At 48.8% G+C, this 22,092-nt stretch overlaps 1 protein-coding gene across 5 annotated transcripts in view; it reads right to left on the reverse strand.

Moving 5' to 3' along the window:
* DCAF1 (DDB1 and CUL4 associated factor 1) overlaps positions 1 to 19,928 on the reverse strand; it is a 100,231-nt gene extending 80,303 nt beyond the window's left edge. For 3 of the 5 annotated variants that reach the window (XR_012906544.1, XM_075939460.1, XM_075939456.1), the window contains exons 1-2: positions 14,853 to 15,001; positions 2,153 to 2,270 (exon numbers count right to left, since the gene is read on the reverse strand). Coding sequence is in view for 4 of the 5 variants with exons in the window: in XM_075939460.1 (XP_075795575.1) it covers positions 2,153 to 2,262 (110 nt within the window). In the remaining variant the exon portion in view is untranslated. Of the gene's footprint in view, positions 1 to 2,152; positions 2,271 to 14,852; positions 15,002 to 15,849; positions 15,929 to 17,758 lie in introns of those variants that run through there. The other 2 variants (XM_075939457.1, XM_075939459.1) reach the window with 2 other exon arrangements.
* Positions 19,929 to 22,092: the final 2,164 nt, after the last annotated feature.

Genomic DNA, 22,092 nt, shown 5'->3' on the forward strand with positions numbered 1-22,092 from the left:
TGAGGCCTGTAAATTGACACTCACTGCAGCAGTGACAAGTGTAGACAAACCCTTGGACACAGATGATGTAGAGGACACAGACACAAAGTACATCTCTGAAGCACCATGAATTTAAGTGCATTAGGACAACTGGGTGTCTGAGGTAGGGATGTAAGTGACTAGTCAAATTATTTGATAAGCAAATGCTTATCAGTCAACTAGCAACATGACTAGTCGCTTCCCTCCCCCCACCTTGCTGCCTCTATCAGAGAGAGGCCGCAGCAGAGCACAGCGGAGGGGGAAGGCAGGATTCAGTGCTGGGAGGAACTGGATTAAAAGCCGGTACCCCCAACACCATCTCCAAAGGGAGAAGGGGCAGGAGAGCAGCAGGGAACTGGCAGCGCTTCCGCCTTTGAAATGTAGCAAGAGAAGGGGCCTTGCTACATTTCTAAAGCCAAGTGCTGCCAGGAGTGTGGGGCCAGTGGGGGACTCAAGCAGCCGGGGAGTGCGGGAGTGTCCCCTGCAGGCCATGCTCCCCGCGACACTTCCGCCTTTGAAATGTAGCAAGAGCTGGCAGAGGCACCCTCATCAACTAATCAAATAGTCGATGCAAGTTACATTGACTATTCGATTAGTTGATTAATCTAAATTTAACATCCTTAGTCTGGGGATTTGTTGACAAGAGTCCTCAAGGGCTAAGACTGTTGCCATTGTTGTCATCTCGAATATTTGCAGATCTGGCAATATCTGGTGTTCTTTTTAGGGATATAATAGTGTAGTCGATTAACCAATTAGCAAAAGCTTACTGGTTAATGCTGGACTACTCGCATTTCTACACACACACCCCACTAGTAAATTTTTTAGCACCTTGGCCAGCAGCCCAGCTCAGTCCTGGTTCACACAGGGTCTGGGACCTACCCCCATTGCAGCTCCACATTTCAAGTGTATTAGGATCCAGGTGGTCAGGTAGTCCAGCTCAGTTTTGGCTCGTGCCGGGTCTGGGAGCTCAGCTCCCACCCCGGACGGGGGCTGCGGCCACCCCTCAGTGCTGCTACTGTATCATTAGCCTCATGACAGGCAGCCGGTCTGCACGGGGAGCTGGTTTGTAAACTGGCTCGTAAACTGGCTCACCTCGCAGACCAGCTGCCACCTGGCAGCAGTGTAGAGTGGCAAGGGGCTACTTGGAAGTGGGGCCAGGAGTGCACTGGTTGCCGGCCCCACCCCTGGGGACTACAAAATAGTTGAGTAACCAATAAGAATTCATTGGGTTAATCGACTATTCAATTAACCGATATTTAACATCCCCAGTTCATCTTAAAACCCCACAAGGATCTTAGATTACCCTAAACGTATTGTTTAACATCTCACGACTTTTAAAACAAACTTGTGATATTCTGAGGCCTAACCCATAGTTTTTAAAGGTCTGAGTGTGGCAGTATTGCAGTCCAGAAGCTCTTCAACAAGTACAATTCTGCTCTTGCATCCTAGATTTCATGACTTAGTGAAGATACTGTGTAAGTCACCTCAAACCTTGCTTCGCCTACTCTGAGCTGATTGATGGAATCAGTGCTACTACCTCTTCCCACCAAAACAGAACATTCATCAAGGTAGCCACAGACAAGGGATAGAGCATCTCCTCACACATACAACACACAGGCAACATCGTATCCAGAAAGTGCAACTAGTCCCTGATCATTAGAAGATTCTACTAGAGATTCAGGGAGTAAGATGGGAGAGAGCGCCCCACTGTTCATTTACAAAACTGTCTGCTGGAATTGGCAAGCCAAGCTCACAAAAACCTCTCTATTCATCTCAATTACTTATCTCTTGTATGCCTTCACACAATCTGGCCAGTTACAGCAAGACGGAATAAATTTGTTACTCTCCACCTCGGACTACATTTTACAAGTTTCAGCCGTAGTTCTAACTTTTCTTCCTTATCTAAATACCAAATTGCACAAGAGGATGAGAAAATTAAGGGAGTTAAACTCAAATATTTTGGAGACAGTTTATATAAAGTCTATCCATTGCTCAATTTTTAAGCCAAAAAGAATATAAGCTACCAATAACCCATCAGCTACTTTAATGACGTCCAGTATAAGTCACCACATGTCAAAAGCTGTTCTTTTACTCACTGTTGTTTGCATCTCAGAGCTTATTTAATAGAGCATACCTTGTAAGGATAGGGACCATGTCTTGCCCACTGCCATGTTCTTTCTCCCATTGCTCCAGCAAAGCAGTGAGTTCAGCCTTGGAGTCCACATGCCCAGCGCCTGAAGTCATGGCTTAGCCTAAGGAAGTCAGATGGGAAGAAAAAAAACAAAGATTAACTATCAAGTTGGCCCACTCAGTTATGCTGACTCTTGAAAAGAAGTATAAAATCATGGTTTAAAAACCTACTTGGCAGCTGCAAGGGAGGGAGGAATCTAAAGCATCAACATATAAAAAGCCATGGGATATCATTCTTCCCTCAGGTATACTCCCAAATTAAGGATGTAAAATCCCCTCTAATTGGCTCACTGTTTATAGGAAGGGTGACTGAGGGTTGCTTCAGTCCAGCTGGGCTACAGTGCCTCCCCTCCCCCATCCGCAGCAGGCAGGGACCTTCTCCAGCCCCCACTGGTTAACCAAAACTGGTAAGCCTCCACCTATTAAGAGTGAGGCTTACCAGTTAACCATTCAAATTCCTAACACAAATGCAAGCCTACTTTGCAAACACAAATCTGGACTGGTGCATGCAAATCCTCAACTGTGATGGATAAAGCCACAATCCTGCCCAAAATTGGAGGGGGGTTTTACAGGTGAAGGTACAGCTCCACAGGCAGATCATTCCTGTCCCTTTGCTGTTATTCCTAAATTTGCTCAAGAAACAGCTCCTGTCCAACACCCACTGGGAAGCAGGGAAAATGACAAGAATCATACTAGCTTTACATTGCCACTGCAGTCCCATGGAGCCTTACAGAAGCAGCACAGGAAGGCTCTCTCTGAAAGCTGTTTGCAGTGGACTAAAGACAGAAAGTGATGCATGGAAGGGATCTCTGCCACTATCCCTTCAAGCCTTCCAAGAACAGCCAGGTGGGAAAGGAGGAGACAATCACATGGACACATTTTCTCCTTTCCAAAAACTTCAATGGGAGGGAGCAAAAGAGCAATAACTTCAAGTTTATCAGATACCTACTTAGTGCAAACAAGAGATGGATACAAAACATTTGCCACTCCAGGTACAATATTAAACTTTATATTAAGGGGTTGCTGTCCCTGAGCCTCACTAAAGATACCACCTCTCATCTTATCTTTTGGTCTCCAGCTAGTTAGCAACTATCAACATTTTTCAAACTTGATCACAATGCACCTAAACCACTGATGGTCCATAATTTTGCAGATGGCTCAATACACATGATCTCTTTTCCCCTCACTTTCTAACCTGAGAGGGCTTTGATAGGGCTTGAAATACTGGCAACGTAAACTACAGCCTTTTGTGGCATGTTGCAGGCACTGAGATGATCTCAAGGAAACTGTACTTAGGCTAATCTACAGGGAAGGTGATGATGATGTGTAGCTTAAGAGCGAAGAAAGAAAATGATTACAAAAGACATTCCCACTCCTCCAAAAAATGTGTGTTAAGGCTTCCAGTATTTGAGCAGTGGTGACAAACTGACAGGTAACAGATGCCAGTGGATATTTGCTATCAACTCAACTATAGTTTTGTCATAATTAAATAACAAAACATAGATAGAACTTTGCCGAGCTATTTAGACTGCAGGCACCTTAAAAGGAGAACACAGGCATACCGTGCCCATTCCACTTCCTCAAATATACATTACAGAAAGTCAACCGAAGGCAGAAATATGGAGAGAAACATTGCTTAGTCTACATTACAAGTACTGCACCTTAGCTAAAAGTTCAAATGATCAACTGTCAGTATTTTAAATCAAACGGACCACTGGGCGCCTTCAAATGAACAGAAATTTTTTTTCTGAATAGAGACTGAATGAAGAAAATTCTATTTCTCAAAGACTCTTGTATCATAGGTCCCTTTGATCATAATGTATTTTGATTGATTGTTGTCTTATGTCTAATGAGCTAACCAAATTGGAAACTAGTCATGCATGAAACTGGCAGGAATCTCAGGGCAAGTCTGGGCACTTAAGTGAAGATGCTCCAATGCCTAGACATGTGAATGGGTAACCAGTTACCCAGTAAGCATCACCCTAACAGGATAATGGTTAACAGTTACCTGGGAGCAACCCCTCACCTGGGACACTGCTGGCTCCCAGCCCACGTGGACTGAGAGCCTCATGCAGGGATGGGCTGGAAACAGCCCTGTTGCCACTTCCGCCACATGCTATGAGCACACACATGATGGGAGCCAGCAGCCCAAGTCCCCCTCCACTGCCACTCTCCCCTTCCCCCCAGTATACAGACTGGGAGCCAGCTCCAGCCAGCCCACCTCCATTTAATCATTTAACTGGTTAACTAAACAGAATTTTACATCCCTATCTATGCCCATAGGACAAGCTCTCCCATCCACATAGTTAATCCACCTCCTTAAGAAGCAGTAGCTATATTGACAGGAGAAGCTCTCCTGCAAACTAACCCTATCTATGTCAGTAGTTAGGGTGATAGAACTACATTGCTCAGGAGGGTGATAGAGCTGGCCACAGGGACACCATAGATCCAAAAATAGTGGAAGATTAACCTTCCTATTCCAAAATGTCCAGCCAAAGGTTATTTGGATATATTACGGTAGCTCCTAGGGCACAGTTGTGGTAGGTACTGTACAACAGTTAGTACCTGCTAATACATGTCCCAAACAATCAAAGAAAAGGGGACATACTAGGGATGTTAAAGATTAGTCGACTATCCGATAAGCATTTGCTTATCAGATAGTCTTTTGACTTATGAGATAAAGGCAGCAAGGGGGGGGAGGGGAAGAGGTACTTCAAAGTAGCTGTGCGGCACTGCCGCTTTGAAACCCCAAGGCAGCATTTTAAAGGGGCAGCCACTGCACAGCTGATCCCGGATCAGCTGTGTGGTGGCTGCCCCTTTAAATTGCCACCACCGCATTTCAAAGGGGCAGCTGTGGAGCCCAGGATCAACATTTTCCCAGAACCCAGGATCTGCTGGGGAGTTCCCAGCTGACCCCGAGGCTCTGCTGCCCCTTTAAAATGCTGCCTTTGCGTGTTTCAAAGGGGCAGCTGCCGTGGAGCCCGGGATTAGCTGGGGACTCCCCAGCTGTTCCCAGGCTCTGCGTGGCACTTGCCTGGGCTTTCCACATCCCTGGGGACTCCCCAGCTGACCCTCGGTTCCGCGGAAGTGCGGCGCAGAACCTGGAAACAGCTGGGGAGTCCCCAGCTAATCCCGGGCTCCTAGAAGCATGAAGTATAGCATGGAGCCCAGGGTCAGCGGGGCAATGAGTCCCCTGCTGACCCAGGGCTCCATGGCTTTGAAATGCACAAGAGCCACGCTAGGGACTTTTGTGCATTTCAAAGCAGGCACGCAGCCTGCAGCCCAGAGTCAGCGGGACTTCCTGCTCGCCTGGGCTGTATGGCAAGTTCCTCAGTCCTCTTTTGAAATGTACAAGAGCCCCAGCAAGGGCTCTTGTACATTTCAAAGGAAGAATGTGGAAGTGCCTATTGACTAGCCGATGGAAATTCCATCGACTAGCCAGTTAACTGCATTTTAACAGCCTTAGGACATACTACATTTCACATAACATCTTTCCCTGTTTATTATGTGAAGCATTCCCTCACCACAAAGTTAGGCAAGGAGAACTGAATGCAAACATGCAGATCACTTGAGAGGCTCTCTTTTAAGACTGCACAAAATTCAAACATGTACCAGAAAAAGAAATCTGATCCAAACCCTTGAAGATTTAGATGAACAGCAAGACTCACATATAACAGATACATACCAGCCAGAGGCAGATATAAAAGATATCCTCTTTCCCTTTAAAGGGTCCTGACACAGTGGCCTTTCTAGACAAGTCAGCTTTTGGCTCCACGGGGGAAAGACGGACTGGATTTCCCACTAGGACTCTAAGGCTGGATCCCACTATAGTAGAGTTTCCTCTCCTCTAAAACAATTCTTATAGGCACTGGCAGATATCTAATAAAGATGTAATTCTTCATGATTGTATCTACGCTTACTAAATGAGCTCACTAGCTACTGATGAATGCATTTTCAAGCCTGCACATAATAAATAAGGATTTCAGACCATTATTTCCACAGCAGACCCATCATTATTTACTACTAGCAGATGTACCCGGCGCTGCTCGGGTCTTTAATTGAAATAATGGGGTTTGTGTGGAAAATAAAAGGAAAATGTACATGGTTTTTTCTTCATTTTTGAAAATTACAATAATTTAACTAAAACAATTATGTATTAATAAAAGAAGGAAAGTGATTCGAACAATAGACAGAACATGCTGATAGACAATCTGTGTAGTTTTTCTTTTGCTAGAATAAAGAGAGGATGGGGTGCAGGATTGAGGGCAGAGGGTGGATGGCTCAGAGCAGAGCGTTCAGTGGGGAGGGCTCAGGGCGGGGGTGCAGAAGTGAGGGCAAGAGGCTGGGAGGCTCAGGGTAAGGGGTGGGACTGCAAGAATGAGAAAAGGGGCCTAGGAAGGCTTGGGGGCAGGGTGCTCAAGTGAGGGAAGGATGGCTCAGAGCACAAGGTTCATGGGGCAGGGCACTCAGAGCAGGCAGCTGGGAAGCAGTGAGCTGAGGGGGCCGCCCATGGCAGAAGCTCCTACCAGGGGGTCAAGACTGCACTCCCAGGATTGCAGGGACCAGCCCTGGACTCGAGCTGTGACCCCCCCCCCACACACACACACACACACACTCCCCACATTCTGTCTGTGTCAGGGAGAGGAGGTGCTGGTGGTCAGCCCCAGCCTCCAGTGGCCCTCTCTCGGCCTGCAGGCTGTCTGTGGGGAAGATGGGCAGGGCTCCAGAGCCAACCCTGACCTCCAGCAGCCCCACCATAGCTGGCAACAGGGGGCTAAACCTGGCCTCCAGGAGCCTCCCTCTTCCCTGCAGGCTGTCCTGCAGGCCGTGGGAGGCAGGCAGCTACTTATCCAGTCTGGTGACAGGCAACATGGTAAGTCCCCACCCTGCTGGCCACTCTCTTGGGGGTGTGTCTGTCCCCACTTGTCTCTCTGCATATAGCTCCCTCCTGCACTTACTACCCCCAGTGGTCACGCTCAGGATTGTGTCCTTCCAAACAGCTCTCCCTTTCCATGTTACAGTGAGGGATGTTAAAATGAGTTTAATAAACTAACCCGTAAATTTCAGTGGTTATACAGTTATATGTGGCGGGAGGGGCGCAAGAGGCTCCCACCTGTCTCCCCACCTCCTCCCACCACTCTGATACAGAGGCAGCAGCACAGGGAGGCAGGCAGCTCCTCGGGAGCCAATATGCAGGGGAACCGGCTTTTAAGCCAGCTCCGTGCATGTACTGGCTGGCAGTCTGTGTGTAACCGTGTACATGGTTAACTTTCAAGGTAACACTTTCACATCCTTAAATCATCCCAATCCTGGAACTTCCTGTTTTCCTGGCACAACAAAACCCCACCCTTGCTATGTTTGGGTAAGAGGGAGTTTCATACCAAATGTGGTGGTCCTAGCTCTTACCATTCAGGAGTGCTTGAACAACAGACTCACAGACAGACAGACAAGTAAATCTCTTTAAAAAAAAAAAGAGAGAGAGAGAGAGAGAGAGAGCGCGAGCCTGGGCACACCAAGCATGGGGCTTGTAATTGCATTTCATCTTTTCACTCTTCCCAATGCCAGTATTTTACTCCAGGAATACAAATGCACTCAGAGCCTTCTCAGCTGCCTGTCATTGATTCACCCTAACCGTAAAGAGCAGTTCACTCTTCATTTTAGATCTCTTCCCTGGAAGCCACAATCCTTCTAGCTGAAACAGTAAAAAGATTGCTCTGGAAATACTGGCAAGAGATCAGCAGAGCTCAAGTCTGGAAGTCATAAGAACGTACAATCTTCACCCTTATCTACTAGACATACAACACTGCCATACACAAAACTCAAGACATCTAGTGAAAAACCAGGAATCCCAACTTGTGCTAGAAAGTTGGATCATTACCAGAGTAAGTCATAACAAAGACTTAAATGCCAGAATTAGCCATGGTCTGGTATATTCCTGATTTTTTTTCCAACTGCATACACATTTAAAACTAACTACTCAAAGCATCCAGTACATACCAATTTTTAAAATTGTTCTTTTATAACAAACACAAGTAGATCTAAATCCCACCATACAGAACAAATACTACACATCAGAAAAGACTTAAGCCTGGTCTACACTAGAAAACTAGGTTAACCACTGCATCGATCACATGTGCAAAAAAAATGCAAACCCCTCAAGGGCTTAGTCAAGCTGACCTTAGTCCTCATGCAGACACTACTAGGTCAACTGAAGAATTATTTCCTCGACCTAGTTACTTGAGGTTGGGGACTACCCACCAACAGGAGAATCCCTCCCATCAGAGCAGACACAATCTACACCAGTAGTCTTCAACCTTTTTACACCCAAGATCACTTTTTGAATTTAAAAGCAACCCAGGACCTACTCACTCCACCCCACTACCCCCCGTCTCTCCCCAGTAAGGATGTAAAAGGTTAACCAGTGGGCTGGGCCCTCCTGGCAACAACAACAACAACAACCACCACCACACACACACACACCACCATCCTCCACTACCTGTGGAGCAGTCAGACCTGCCAGAACGCACAGAGCATCTGGGCCCCACCACCAGAGTCCATCCTGCCTGTGGAAAGCCGGTCACAGCAGCCAGCTCTTCCACCCTCTACAGTTAGCCATATTGTTTCACTGGTTAACATTTTTAATGGGTCTTTACATCCCTATTTCCCCACCCTCACTCATTTTCACCTGGTTGGGCAGGGAGTTGGGGTTCAAGAGGGGGTGCAGGCTCTGGGCTGGGGCAGAGGAGTTTGCAGCAAGAGGCTGAGGTGCAGACTCTGGGAAGCAGTTTAGCGCAGGAGGGGTCTCTGGCCTGAGGCATAGTGTTGGGATGCAGGAGAGATTATGGGGTGCTAGCTGTGGCAGGTAACTCAGGGTGCTAGCTCCAGGAAGGGGGTTGAGGTGCAGGCTCCCCCACGGGCACCAGCTCCCACTTCACACACCAGTTGCTGTCTCTGCTATAGAGGCAGCGGGGGGGAGGGGGGGTGCATGTAGTAGTTTGGATTAACCAATAAATCCAGGCTTATCAGTTAATCATGTAAACCGCTATATGCTAACATCCCTATTCTGGGGCCTAGCTGCACCTATGTAAATCAGAAGGCTGTAGGTTGGCTTGGTATGGCTACAGCATTCAAGTGTGGATTATTCACACCCCTGGTCACTGCTGCCCTGGTGACCATAGTTTTAAACTCAGAACGAGCTTTTTTGGGGTGGAAAATATGCCTGACATCTCAAAATAAAATTGCTTCTGATTTAAAAATAAGACTTTCCATTTATTAGCAAAGCTATTGTGTACACAGGCCAAAATATTAAAACCTAAACCTGTAATAAGATACCTAAAGGACTTTGCGATCACAAGTTCCACTGACTTCTAATTGCAAACCCTGATAGAGCATCAGCTGATCAAAGTATTTCAACTTTTTGCATTGTGGAACTTCAATGTAGTGGAAGTTATCGCTAGCTGCGAGCAAAGTGCAGAATAGTTGTTTATCAGGATAGCTGTTTATCAATTGGGTCATCTGAAGAAGTGGGCTGTGCCCACGAAAGCTCATGATACCATCTACATGTTTTGTTAGTCTTTAGTGCTACCAGACCATTTGTTGTTTTTTAAGTTTATCAGTTTAGTGTTATTCTCACAGTAGGGATGATAATGAAGCACTCAACTTGTTTATCTATGCTGAAAACAAGTATGAAATTTCCTAAAAAATGTATACAATCAGGAAACAAATACAAAACATTCTTTATGTAACTGAAAATTATACAATGTGAAATGAAGAATTAAAAGCAAATTATTTAAAATAAAGTTTACATAATAATTTTGATCGAACCATAGCAGAACTGCGAATACTTAACATTCTGAAAAAGATAAATGGGCTTACAAGATCTGTGTTCATGTCATGAATAGGGTCTTAACACATCACAACAATTGCATTCTAACCTAGAAAATTGTGTTTAAAACTGTTCAACTCTCACTGTAGCTGAAGCCTAAAGCAACATTACAAAACTGCCATGAAAACCTACCAGCCCAGTTACGGAGTTCATTTTGGGCATTTGGCAAAAGAGCATTCTCCCTATACTTTTTTCCCCCTATGGGCTGAGGTTGCATGCCTCAAATCATAATTTTGCTGTTTTTTTTAAATAAGCTTTTAGCAATAATGGCTCAGACAATATATTTCAAATAGTGGACCCAAAGCAAACCACACAGTTATATCTGCCAGAGCTCAAAAAAGTTCACAGCTTTAGGCACTATCCTACTGATAATAGAGGGGGTTAATACTGAACCCTAACAATGAGGATGTAAACATGAACACTACTGAACTATTTTACTGCTGGCAAAAGTATGCAAGAAAGGAGAGAAAATCTTATGAAGCTGCACAATTTACTAAGAATTAAATTACATTGTGGTGAGTTTAGAAGAGCATCACCAATTATTTCCCATTCAAATCCAGTCAGACAAAACGATTTTCTTGCACTTAGTGCAAACATTAAATAATTATTTTTAAAACTACCAATATTTTACTTGCCTATCAAAAGAAAAAAGAATGTTTAATCGCTCATACAAGTAAAATTTTGTAAGGCCAGCCTAAAATATTAAGTAAGGGTGTAGGTTAATGAATAAGCCTCACCCTGAATGGGTGGGGTTTACTGATTCCAGTTAACCAGTAGGGTCTGGAGCAGCTCCCCACTTACCCTAGGGGGCTGGAGCAGCCCCACAGGGCCCAAAAAGCCCCTATCTGTGGCAGACTGGTCCGGTCCAGCCCAGCCCTCTTACTGCAGGTACCACGCTATGGCTCCCCAAGAGCCTGCTGCGGAACACACAGCAAAGTCTCCCCTTGGAGCGGAGCCAGCAGCCCTTGCCTTAACCTGTCTGGGATGAGCTATTCAGGTTCACTGACCCATCAAAGGACATTCTATAAACAACAAAGCTCGGGAGGCACCTGAATTCACTGAATGAACTCTCCTGCAAACCAACAGTCTGGAATATGGGCTATACTACAGCATCTGCCTAAAAGTGACTCAGCCATGCACGGACAGGTATCACTCATGAAACGAAAGCCACATTGGGACGTACTTTCACACAGCAAGAGCAATGGGAGTCCCTCCACACGAGCGAGGTTACAGAAAGAGCTTTGGGGGTTCCTCCATTTATCTTCGATCTGGCTAATTACCTGTGAGACATCTCTGTCAACTGAAGCCTGAAAGGACTGTTAACCCATCCTAACAGAGGATATATTCCAGAGACTTGTTTTAAGACAGCAGTTTATTCCATCTCTGCTAGAAGCCTACACCAAGAACTATGTAATTGGTTCACAGGGGTAGTCGAGTTAGTCTAACAAGAAAAACTTAAAGAACAACAACATAGTCTAGTAGCACTCTAAAGAGACAAAACATGTAGATGGTATCATGAGCTTTCGTGGGTACAACCCACTTCTTCAGATGACCAGACTGTTGGAAGTCCAGATCCAAGGATAAATAAGAGGGGGGTGGGGGGAGAAGAGAGAAGGGGAGGAATTAAAAAAAAGACAGTGAGTAGGTAAGCTTCAGAGGGACAGCGGAGTGCCTTTGTAACAGGAAAAACTTAAACAACAAACAATCTAGTAGCCTCTTAAAGACGGAGTAGTTATAAGAGGCTCATAAGAACTATTAGTTTGCACTTGGAAAGGAAGATGACCAACACCAGATTCTAAACAGACATCAAGAATCACTGGCACCTTCATTGTTTGCTTGGTTGGTAGATAACCTGCAAGTCGATATCCCAATTCAAGCCATAGGCATGAGCCCTGCTTGCCAGCCGCACTGTCTGGCGTTCTGCAGATCGCCCGAACTCGGCTCTTCCGGGATGTAATCCACTCACCACGGGCGAGTAGATTACATAGATTGTCGAGCCCCGAGCATGAGAATTAAACTTGTGAATGAAGTGTATGTATTTGATTCCTTTAACAATTTTAACTGTTGACCTTTCTTTTCTTAATTAGCCTTTAGATTCTAAAGTAGGGCTGGGGAAACAGGCCCAGGGGCCAGATGTGGCCCTCGGCTTACCTGGATCCAGCCCGGCCCCCCTGGTGTGCAAGGAAAATCTGGGGAATGCCTTTCTTCTTCTCGGGAGCCACAGTGAGGGGTTTTTTCCCCTTCTTACTTGTGTGTGGCCCCCGACTGATTTTTCTGTGGGTCAGTGGCTCCTGACCTATAAAAGGTTCCCCAACCTTGTTCTAAAGGATTGGCACATCGTGCTCTTCTGAGTAACAGCTGAGTTATACATTGACCTGGGGATGTAGCTGGTCCTTTGGGAATCAGAAGAACCTGTTCAGATTTGGTGAGACTGGTTTGCATAACCTGTCATCTGTGTAAGGCAGGGGTGGGCAATAATTTTGGATGAGGGTGAGGACGACTCCAAGATTTTGGTATGAGGTCAAGGGCTGCACTTGCCTATGGGGGATAGGGACTTGGATAGAGGATGAGTACAGAAAGAAGCTGGGGGCAGGGTGTAGGGTAGAAGTGGAGTCTGAGAGGGAGTGTGTGTGAAGGAGAGGATTGTGATCTGGGACAGACATTTGGGGTGCAGGATCCAGTAGGGGGAATATGTGTAGGAGAGGATTCTGGCCCGGGGTGGGGGGGAGGGCAGGAGAAGGGGTTGCAGGGTCTGGGAGGGAGTTGTGACTTGGGGAAGAAGGAAAAGGGGTGCAGAGGGTTTGGATGGTGAACTGGGGCAAGGAGTTGGAGGGAGGGAGGGGCTGGGGAGCCAGAGGCAGGTTATGGTTGAGAGACACTTACCTAGAAGGCCCCTGGCCAGCAGCCCTGCAAGACCCCAAGGCAGGCTCCCTGCCAGCAACAGCCCCAGGATGCTCAAAATGGCTGGCTGCTCCCTGTGGCTCCCTGCTCCAGGTGCTAGGGGGATTGGGAGGGTTCATGCAATACCCTTGCCCCAGCAAAATCTCTTAGCTCCCACTGGTCAGTTTTGGTGAAGCCTCTCCTTAGAGCAGAGAGCTACTGGGAACAGCCAGCTGCTTAAAGTGGTATGGGGCTGCCCTGAAACAGCTGGCTGTTCTGTGCCTGAGGATCCCAGTGAAATGGCCTGTGGACCAGATCATGCCCACCTTAGGTGTAAGTAGTGGCACAAGAGAACTGGAGTGTCCAAAAGGATTGCTTGTATGACTTCTTGCTAGCCAGTGTGGTGAACAGATGTACTCTTTTGTATGCCTCTTGGGCTGTGTGTAGCCCTGTCTCGAAGCAGTTCACCCTAAATTGACCCTCTCAAAGGTGTTCCCAGAAACCCACCAATATTACAACTGATATGAGTGGATACACTTATACCAGTACAGATTATTGCCATGACAGGAAACTGAGTGACTCCCAACAAACATCTTTTGTCCTGATATAACTCTGTCCGCACTATCACTTACACTGATTTAACTATTTTCATACAAAAATCATACCCTTAACTGAAATAGTTAAAACCGATACAAAACTGTGTAGACCAGGGCCCAGATGCTCCCATGATCATTACAAAATACTACTACATATTCCGTAAAGAGAGAAGGCATAATGTTCAAGCCAGGAGTGGGGAACCAAGGCCCAGGGTCTGGATGCGACCCCCGCCTTGCCTGGATCTGGACCCCAAGGCTCAGGGCCCCCTCCCCGGCACTGAGGAGCCCATGCTAGTGCTCCAGCCCCGGGGGGTGGCTGAGAGGCTGGAGCAGGCTCCTCAATGCTGGGGAGAGAGCCCCACAGTCAATCCCCCCTGGTCTGGAGCATACAAAATCTACAAGCCACCGGCCAACTAGGCTCTGGTGTGTGAGGGGAACATGGGGAGCACTTTTCTTCTTCCCAGTGGGGGCCACATCAGTGAGAATTTGGTTTTTTTCCCTTTTTTTTTTTTTTGACTTCACACTTACATGTGGCACCCAACTGATTTTTTCTGTGGGTCAGTGGCCCCAACCCAAAAACAGTTCCCCAGCCTGAGTGTAAACACTCCACACAGCTCACAGCTGGTGAGGGGAAGAACATGAGGGGGAAGCAGGCGAGTCTCCAGTGCAGGGTGATGACAGTCACGTTGGAGATGTCAAGGGATAACCAGTGAATCCCGTCCCGGACAAAGCTCACCAATAACCAGCTACCCGAAAGGCCGGTGAACTGGCTTGTAAACGACAGTTGGCATCCCTATGCCCCCAAAGCAGCGGGGGGAGGGGGGAGAGGAAGTATTAGGTGAGGGGAGGTGCCTGAGAGACAGGAGGGGCAACTACAGCCCACGCCGGGGACAGGCACAGGACGGGGCGAGGCGAGAGGTCCGCGAGCTCTCGGCGTGCAGAGGAAAGCCCTGCCGCGCACTCCCGGGGAAGGAAGGCACCGGGGGGCGGGGGGTGGAGGGTGAAGCGCCGGCAGCCCCGCAGCTGGCCAGGCCGAGCGCATGGGGCCAGGACACCCCACTCGTACCCCGCTGAGGTGAAGCATCGCCCCGCCCCCCGTGGGCCCTGCTCTCCCCGGGGGGGGGGCGGCGCAGGGGGAAGCCCGACGGGGGGGGGGGGGGCGTCCCGCTGCTGAGGCGACACGCGAGACCCCGCCTGCCTGTGGCGCCCCCCGGCGGGGAGCAGGGGAGCCCCGGCGGCGCCGCGCGCGGGGGAAGCCGAACCCCGCCCGCTGCCCGCGGTACCTGCCCGACGTCCCGCTGGGTCCCCGCCGCTGCTCCCGGCCCCCGCGCTCGGCCCCGCACGCAGCGCGGCGGCGGCGATTGCTATGGCGGGCACACACTTTCCGCGTCATCGCGCTGCGGCGCCGTCACGGCGCGCGAAGGGGAGAAGCTCGCGCTCGGCCTCTAGGGAAACGGAGTTCGGGGGCGAACGGCTCCAGCGCGCATGCGCTCCTGCTCCACCGCCGGGGAGGGGGGTTAAGAGACGCGGGGCAGGCTGGGAGATGTAGTTCTCTCCGTGGCTGCGGGCTCTATTCATTGCGTGCAGAGCAGGGGCGCAGGAGCCGCTGCCCCACGCCACTTGCAAACCGATATGGCACCGGCCTCCTCCTCCTGTGCCCAGCCCCGGCCTCTACGCTGCCCCCTCCAAACTGGACCTGGCCTGAATGGGATCCCAGCTCTGTCCCCAGTAGTCTCAACCCGCCCCCCCAGGCAGGAGTTCGCACTTAAAAAGCTACATGTAGATACCCCCCCCCCCACACACACACACACACACACATACAGGCCAAGCAGGAAGGGGTGAGACAGGAATTCAAGCCAGGGCAAGAGACAACACAGATACCATGCAACCAGAGATCCCTACACCCCACAAACCATGCAACAGCCTCCCAGCTGCCAACCTCCCCCTGCCCCCACCTCACCACCACTCTCTTCCCCTCCCTTCCCTTTTCCACCCCCAGAAGACACAAGGGACCTATGAACAGCCCAAAGCCCAGAATGAGTACTACAACCAGTACAGCAGCTTGGGGAAGGGAGGACTGGTTTGTTTTGTCAACTAGAAGTTCCAGTACTGAAAATGGAGACCTGCATGCCAAGACACACACCCCTATTACAGACAAGACGAGAGCAGCTGCGAACTGACCCATTTTACATAAGTCGGGTGTAGCCTCCAGCCCCTGGAAAGTTACCAAGAAAGGCTTAGGTTGGGCATTCCCTGCAGAAGAACAGCCAGCTTCTTTACCTGCTAAATGCCAACACAGACTTTTTAGGGTACAGGCCAGTTTTTCGTGCAAATTTCTCAATAGCTGTGTGAGAACCACCTGCATGAAAATAAAACATAAATAAGAATTGCTTTTCTTTCCAAATTTTACCTACCCAGCCTGCGGTTACCAACAATGGGACTGCAGGATAACAGCCTGACTGCATGCTTGTGGATGTAGCCAGGTGTCAAGCATAATATATAAGTTTTAATTATTGGGACTACTATAACCATATTACTTTTCAATGGCACCTGCTCCATCACTGATCACATAGGAGTTACTCCGGGGATAAGTTGGCTCCAATCAGCCAGGTGAGTGTGCAAGGACACATCTGCTCTGAGTTGTTACAACTATATCAGTGGTCCCCAACCTTTTGGGGCTTCCGGGTGCCCATGGGCGGGGCCCGTACATGCGCCGCGCACCTGGGACGGGAGCCGCGCATACGCCTGGAGCGCAAGAATGGCTTGGGCCGGCCCTGGTCACTAGGCGGGTGCACATAAATGCCATGGCACCCACGGACACCGCGTTGGGGACCACTGCTATATTGTAGTAGGGTGGTACAGAAGCACTGACAAACAGATCAGCAGGTACATTCCTTCCAAGATGGTTGGTACTCCTTTCATAGATGGCACTACAGCAAGTCATCTCATGTTCCTAATCTCTCAAAAGTTAAGTAGTTAAAACTGTGCACTCAGATTGTAATATATGAAGAGCCACATAGCAGAGTACACTCCAAAACACTATTCACCATAAAGCTTGGGATGGAATATCTGAGACAGTCTTTACTTGTACCAAAGTCCAGTCTAGGAATTTGGGGTAGGGATGACGGGTCCAGTACTTTACCACGCCATGGGTGAATATATCATGCAGATAAAACAACCTCTCATTGTCACCATTACACTTTAGTCTCGTCTGTTCCTTAACTCGTGGCATTTGTTTATTTTTGAGCTTCCTTTTATTCAACCCAATAATTTCTTTCCCTTCTTGTTTTGCTCCACGACCATGAAGTGCAATATTGATGAATACTGGTCAATCTCTCTTCCCAGCTCCAGCTTCTTTCTAGCATTCAAAGCAGTTTGCTTAGGCCACAGGGCAGCTTTTCACCAGGCACAGAGCAAAAAGGGAGACTGACCTGCTCCAGTTCTGGCTCTGTCCTTGCACAAATTACTTGGACAAGTTTATTTAATCTCAGGGAGGGAACATGAGCTAGGGCTTAGAGTAGGGGACAGAGTCGGGCTGCTGTAACAACTTAGTGTGCAGGATTTGCCAGCATCTTTTCATCACATGTCCATTCATGGCATGGAGTAGGCATGTATATATCCTCTTAGGAAGTGCATATATCTAAGAGCAAATGGTAAGTGGATTCATGCGATTTTGCTTCTAGACCCGGACAATTGGGGGGGGGGCTTTACTATGCAATTCCTCAGTTAAACCCACATTCATCTTCTAATTATTTTTCACTGCTGCACCCATCAAAGCCAGTACTGGTGTGTGGCCATTGTCACACCACTTAGTTCTGGATCCATGTCAGACCAACTTGGTCTGTGTCAACTGGATCAAACAGGGCATAACAAAATTGAGCTATCAAGTCTAGATCCAGTTTCTTTCGCTCTGGGAAGAGGTATTCTTCCACCTCGGTTGTCTCTTCTCCTTGGAGGAGACTGCTAATTCAAGGTACTATGTTTACAAGGTAGATTAAGTTCTCCTGGGCCCTGGATGTTCCCTTCATCATCCTGTATAATAGGCTGTTCTTAGCACAAAATGTAGAAAGCAAAATCAGACTGTTTCTGTAACAGCTATGTGCAACTCAAAGGGGGCAGAAGGAATCCTCTTCCCTCTGTTCTAGAATACTATTGGATAAACCCACCAACCTTCCCAGACTGAGTTTACCTCTGCACTTCACTTTCACGGATGTGAAGCATGGACATTCATTCTTCCTCTGCGGGTTTGTTAAGGATATAAGAACGGCCATACGGGGTCCATCTAGGATCCGGTCTTCTGACAGTGCCAGATGCTTCAGAGAGAATGAGCAGAACAGAGCAATGCTCAAGTGACTCGTTCCCTGTAGTCCAGTCCCATCTTAGTTCCCACTGTTCTTCTGTTTAGTCACACAACTCCCCGTTTTCTCTACGCAAGTGCACCTCCCTTCCGACCACCTTCTCTAGTTTTGTAGGGCCAAACCTCTGCTGGGAAGGACTCTTCATCTTGTAAGGGGACGTGATGTCAGGAAGGTTTTATGAGAGCAGTCTTCCATTTCCTCTGGATCCTCGGCCACCTCCAGCAGTAGTCCTTGAGGATGAACAAGATATGTCATTTTCCTATCCTGGGCTATAGGTGCCATATTGACAGACTTTCAAAAAGGGATGGTTTTTCCACCTTCCCTCAAGTGTCCCATAGGTGGGATTCAATTCTTGAGGGGGTTAGGGCCAATGGGATTAAGTCCTTTTCATGACAGTCTAGCTGCAGGCAGAATCCAACAGTGCTTAGATTCTTTAGCTTGCACGAGAATCCAGTTGGGAGAAAGAAAAGGAGAGATTCCCATCCCGACCTGTCCTGTGATCCATCTCGCAAAGTGATGCTTCCATTCCACTGGCGGGCATCTTCTGTAGCAGGGGGCACCTCTCTTTCCAGCAGTGGAAATGCAAATTCTCCAGTGCTTCATCCTCTCAGAGTTGCCAACAGGGTAAGATTGCTTCCAACCCTGCTTAGGTTTCCTCACTGCATAGCAAGGGACTAAGCTGAAAGCTACTGGAACATTTTAAGTCCTTTGGAGACAGAGTGGAGGGGTTTTCTCTCTCTCTGTAACTTGTCCCTTCAGTTTTACCTCAGGCTAGAGCAGGCCCAGATTATAGCTAAACTGAGCTACCACTGCTCCACTGCCAGCTCTGCTTCAGAGAAATGTTATGGTTCAGTCTCAGCCTGATGCGAGCACACCCATTCTTCCGCTCCAAGAGGCAACAGGTGCATTGATTGCTCCAAAACTATCGGTCCCACTGGAGGGGCAGACTGAATCGAGCGTTAACTATTTCTCGCCAGACCATAACGATGACTTTGGGCCTTCTCCCAGTCGGGTCGCTCTCCTCCTGGAACTGAAGTCTCTGAGATTGCTAAATCATAGCATTTCAACCCGCAGAAGAACGTGGATCTGTATGTGTCGTAAATATGCACATCCAGGGTTGCAACCACCTTGCTCTTCCCTTATTGCAATAGAGAAGGCAAATGTTGGAATAGAAGAGTCAACCGGAGACATGTCCCCCAAAACAGAAGAGGCTGAATGGAAGGAGAACGACAGCTCTCACTTGCTGCGAGTCCAGTTTCACATGCCCCTAGCTTGAGGTTCAGACAGGGCTGATGCAGAGCAGAAACCTTCAGACTGGAGGTCCTACAAGTACCTATGGCCACTCGTTCACAAACCTCTAGGAAGGCTTCTGGGTCATCGACTGGTCACATCTTAATTAACAAAAGGCCTGGTGCCATGGAGACCACCCGGCTTGATGCATTTGGGTTGAATAAGACGACCGGATTCATCAACAGGACTAGCTATCGCCAGCAGCTGCGGCTCCTGCTGGTTCTGTTGAACCAGCAACTTCTGCTGCAAAATGGCAGCTTGTATCCATTCCTGTGGGTCACATCAATCCTTGTCTTTCTCGGGCACCAGTTTGTTTCCTGGCCAGGGAGTGTATACTGGGTCTTACATTTCACCTTTAGGGCAACACTTTACAGGGATTCACAACCAGGCAGCTCCACTTCTTGGACCAGCAGCGAGAGCTCTGATAGCACAGTTGTTCATTCCAGCAATACTAGTCCTTTAAGAGTCTGAATTAGCCCCTCCTAAGTGAAGCCAGGTCCAGTTGTTACAAAAGTTTCCTTTGCTATTGCTTCAGGCCAAGCTCACATAGTAACACAGCTCCACAGCCAGCTTACTTTACCCAGCTTCTGATAGGAACGCTTCTCTCTTGATAGCTAGTGGATAGTTCTAAACAGCCCTGGTTGGCTTGTCTCGGCTCAGCCTCCTTCCTCCAAACTCTCAGGGAGACTATTTTTCTTCCAGCCAGCCAGCTCCCTTCTGAGGATATAAGCACTGTCATCAACTTCAGCTGAAGCACTTCCTGTTTCCCAATGTCTGCATTAACCCTTTCCTTCCTCCTTGGGTGCACAGGCCCCTACCATAGATCTACTGGGGCTAGGCATGAATGCTCCCAGCAAAAATACAGACTCAAGGCTGAACTCTTCAGTTGCTGCAGGACAGAGAATGCAAGAACTGGTGAAATGCCATGAAATTGCTGTTCATAGGTGGTAAGAGGCTGGTGCGGAACTATTTGAATTAATTCTTTTGCTAGATCAGTTCAAAACACACCTTGTCTGTCCTGACTATGCACAGTCAGATGTGAGAGCAGAAAAAAGTCAATGCAAGTAAGAGGCAGAGATAAAAGAGCCAGTGGGATGGATGCATAAGATCCATGTCTGGCATGGATACACTTCCCCAAGCACGCCGCAGCACACTTCATTAGGACCAGCAGTTCCAGCATTGAAAAGTTCCAAAGACTCATGGAAAAGGAGGAGCAGCTAAATCAAGGGTCTCAGACTCACGGCCCAGGAGGCATCTGTGGCCCAAGCAGTTCCACAATCCAGCCCTTGCATGGCTGCTGGCACGCTGAGTCCCTGTGGCCTTGGAGGAGGGAGGGGTATCTGTACCCTTCCCCCAAATCCAGCCTTTGCTCTGCTCCCATCCTGCCTCTTCCCAGCCCTGCTCCACCTCCCCCCCCCCCCACTGCACCCCATCCTTGAGGGGCCTGGCACAGGGCAGTAGTAGGTGTCAGGCCTCCCCACACTCGCTGTGGTGGTGGGAGCCACAGGGAAGCAGAGCAACTCAGCAGCCTCTGCTCCACCCTCATCTCCCAGGCCAGCCCAATCGCTCTGCTACTCCCTGCTCCAGTGTGGGCTGCTTGGGAGATGACAGTGGAGTGGAGCAGGCTGCTGTGTAGCTCCGCTTCCCTGAGACTGCCGGTGACGCGGTGAGTGTGGGGGGGTGACTCTGTTTCCTGCCCCAGCCTGCCCAAGGATGCGCAGGCTAAGCTGAAAAGGGAGGACCCTCCTGTCCATAGAATGGTTGGGGCAACTGGCACGGGACCCCCCAAAGCACACAGGTTAGCTCTGCACACGTGTCCCCCAGGCCGCAGGGACATGCCGGCAGTGGCACAGAGCTGGCAGCCGGAAGCCGTTCCAGCCCCGCTGAGATAGGGGAGCTCTGTCAGAGCGGGGTTCCCGCTGGCCCACAAGGAGGATTTGGGGATGGGCACTGACCCTAAGGTAAATTGCATTGTGACCCCGATCTAAAGGGACCCCACAAGGATGCTGACTCTGGCTCTGTTTCCAAAGAACATCCAGAATATTATTGGCAATGCTCGTGTTCTGACAAATACCTTTCTCGCAACTCACAAACATTAACAGCGGCAAACACAGGTTCCGCCTTCGGGCCTGAGCAAGCCATCCAAAAGGGCCTGTTTTAAGAACAAGAACGGATCATGTCTTCAGAAAGCCACCCAGCTGCAGAGAGACTTTATGCAGGTGTGTGATAATCCCTTGTGAAGGTGGAAACCTCACCCTAAACTCCACCCTCCACATCTCCATTTGTGCTCTGTGACGAGGTGTATAAATCCCCACGTTGATTAAGCAGGGGTTAACAGGAACCTGAGCCCACTTAGACCAGCTGCAGATGCCTGCAGAGGGTGGCAGGCTAACTGGAGATCAGTCCCAGCTGGGGAAAAGCTGGGCCTGCATAAAGGAAGAAGCACAAGGCCCTGGAAGAGAAATCTGGGAAGAAAACCAGCTGAGGGGTGGTGGAAAGTTGAATAGTGCCTGGGAGATCTAGAGACTCTGCTGTGAAATAGAAATAGGGGAGAGCTTCTGAGAATCCCAGCATGATATCTGGGGGAAGGAAGATACAGGATTTGCACAGGAAATCTAGGAAGCTGAGGGTGTCAGGGAAGGCCACTGGCAATATGGAAACAATCCTTGTAATGGGCAGTTAAAAGGTGAAGCTTCCAGAAGATGGTGATTTTCACTGCAGGGGACCCAAATGAGGGTTAAAAATGGAGCTGTGGATGAGGGAGTCTGAAAACGGCAGGAGAGAAAGGGTTCTTGTGGGGGGGGGGGAGCCTGCCCACTTGGTAAAGGGGTGGGAGTTTGTTTGAATGGTCAAATGTGAAGCCCCTCCGGGAAGG

This window comes from Pelodiscus sinensis, chromosome 11, assembly GCF_049634645.1.
Source record: "Pelodiscus sinensis isolate JC-2024 chromosome 11, ASM4963464v1, whole genome shotgun sequence".
NCBI lineage: Eukaryota > Metazoa > Chordata > Testudines > Trionychidae > Pelodiscus > Pelodiscus sinensis.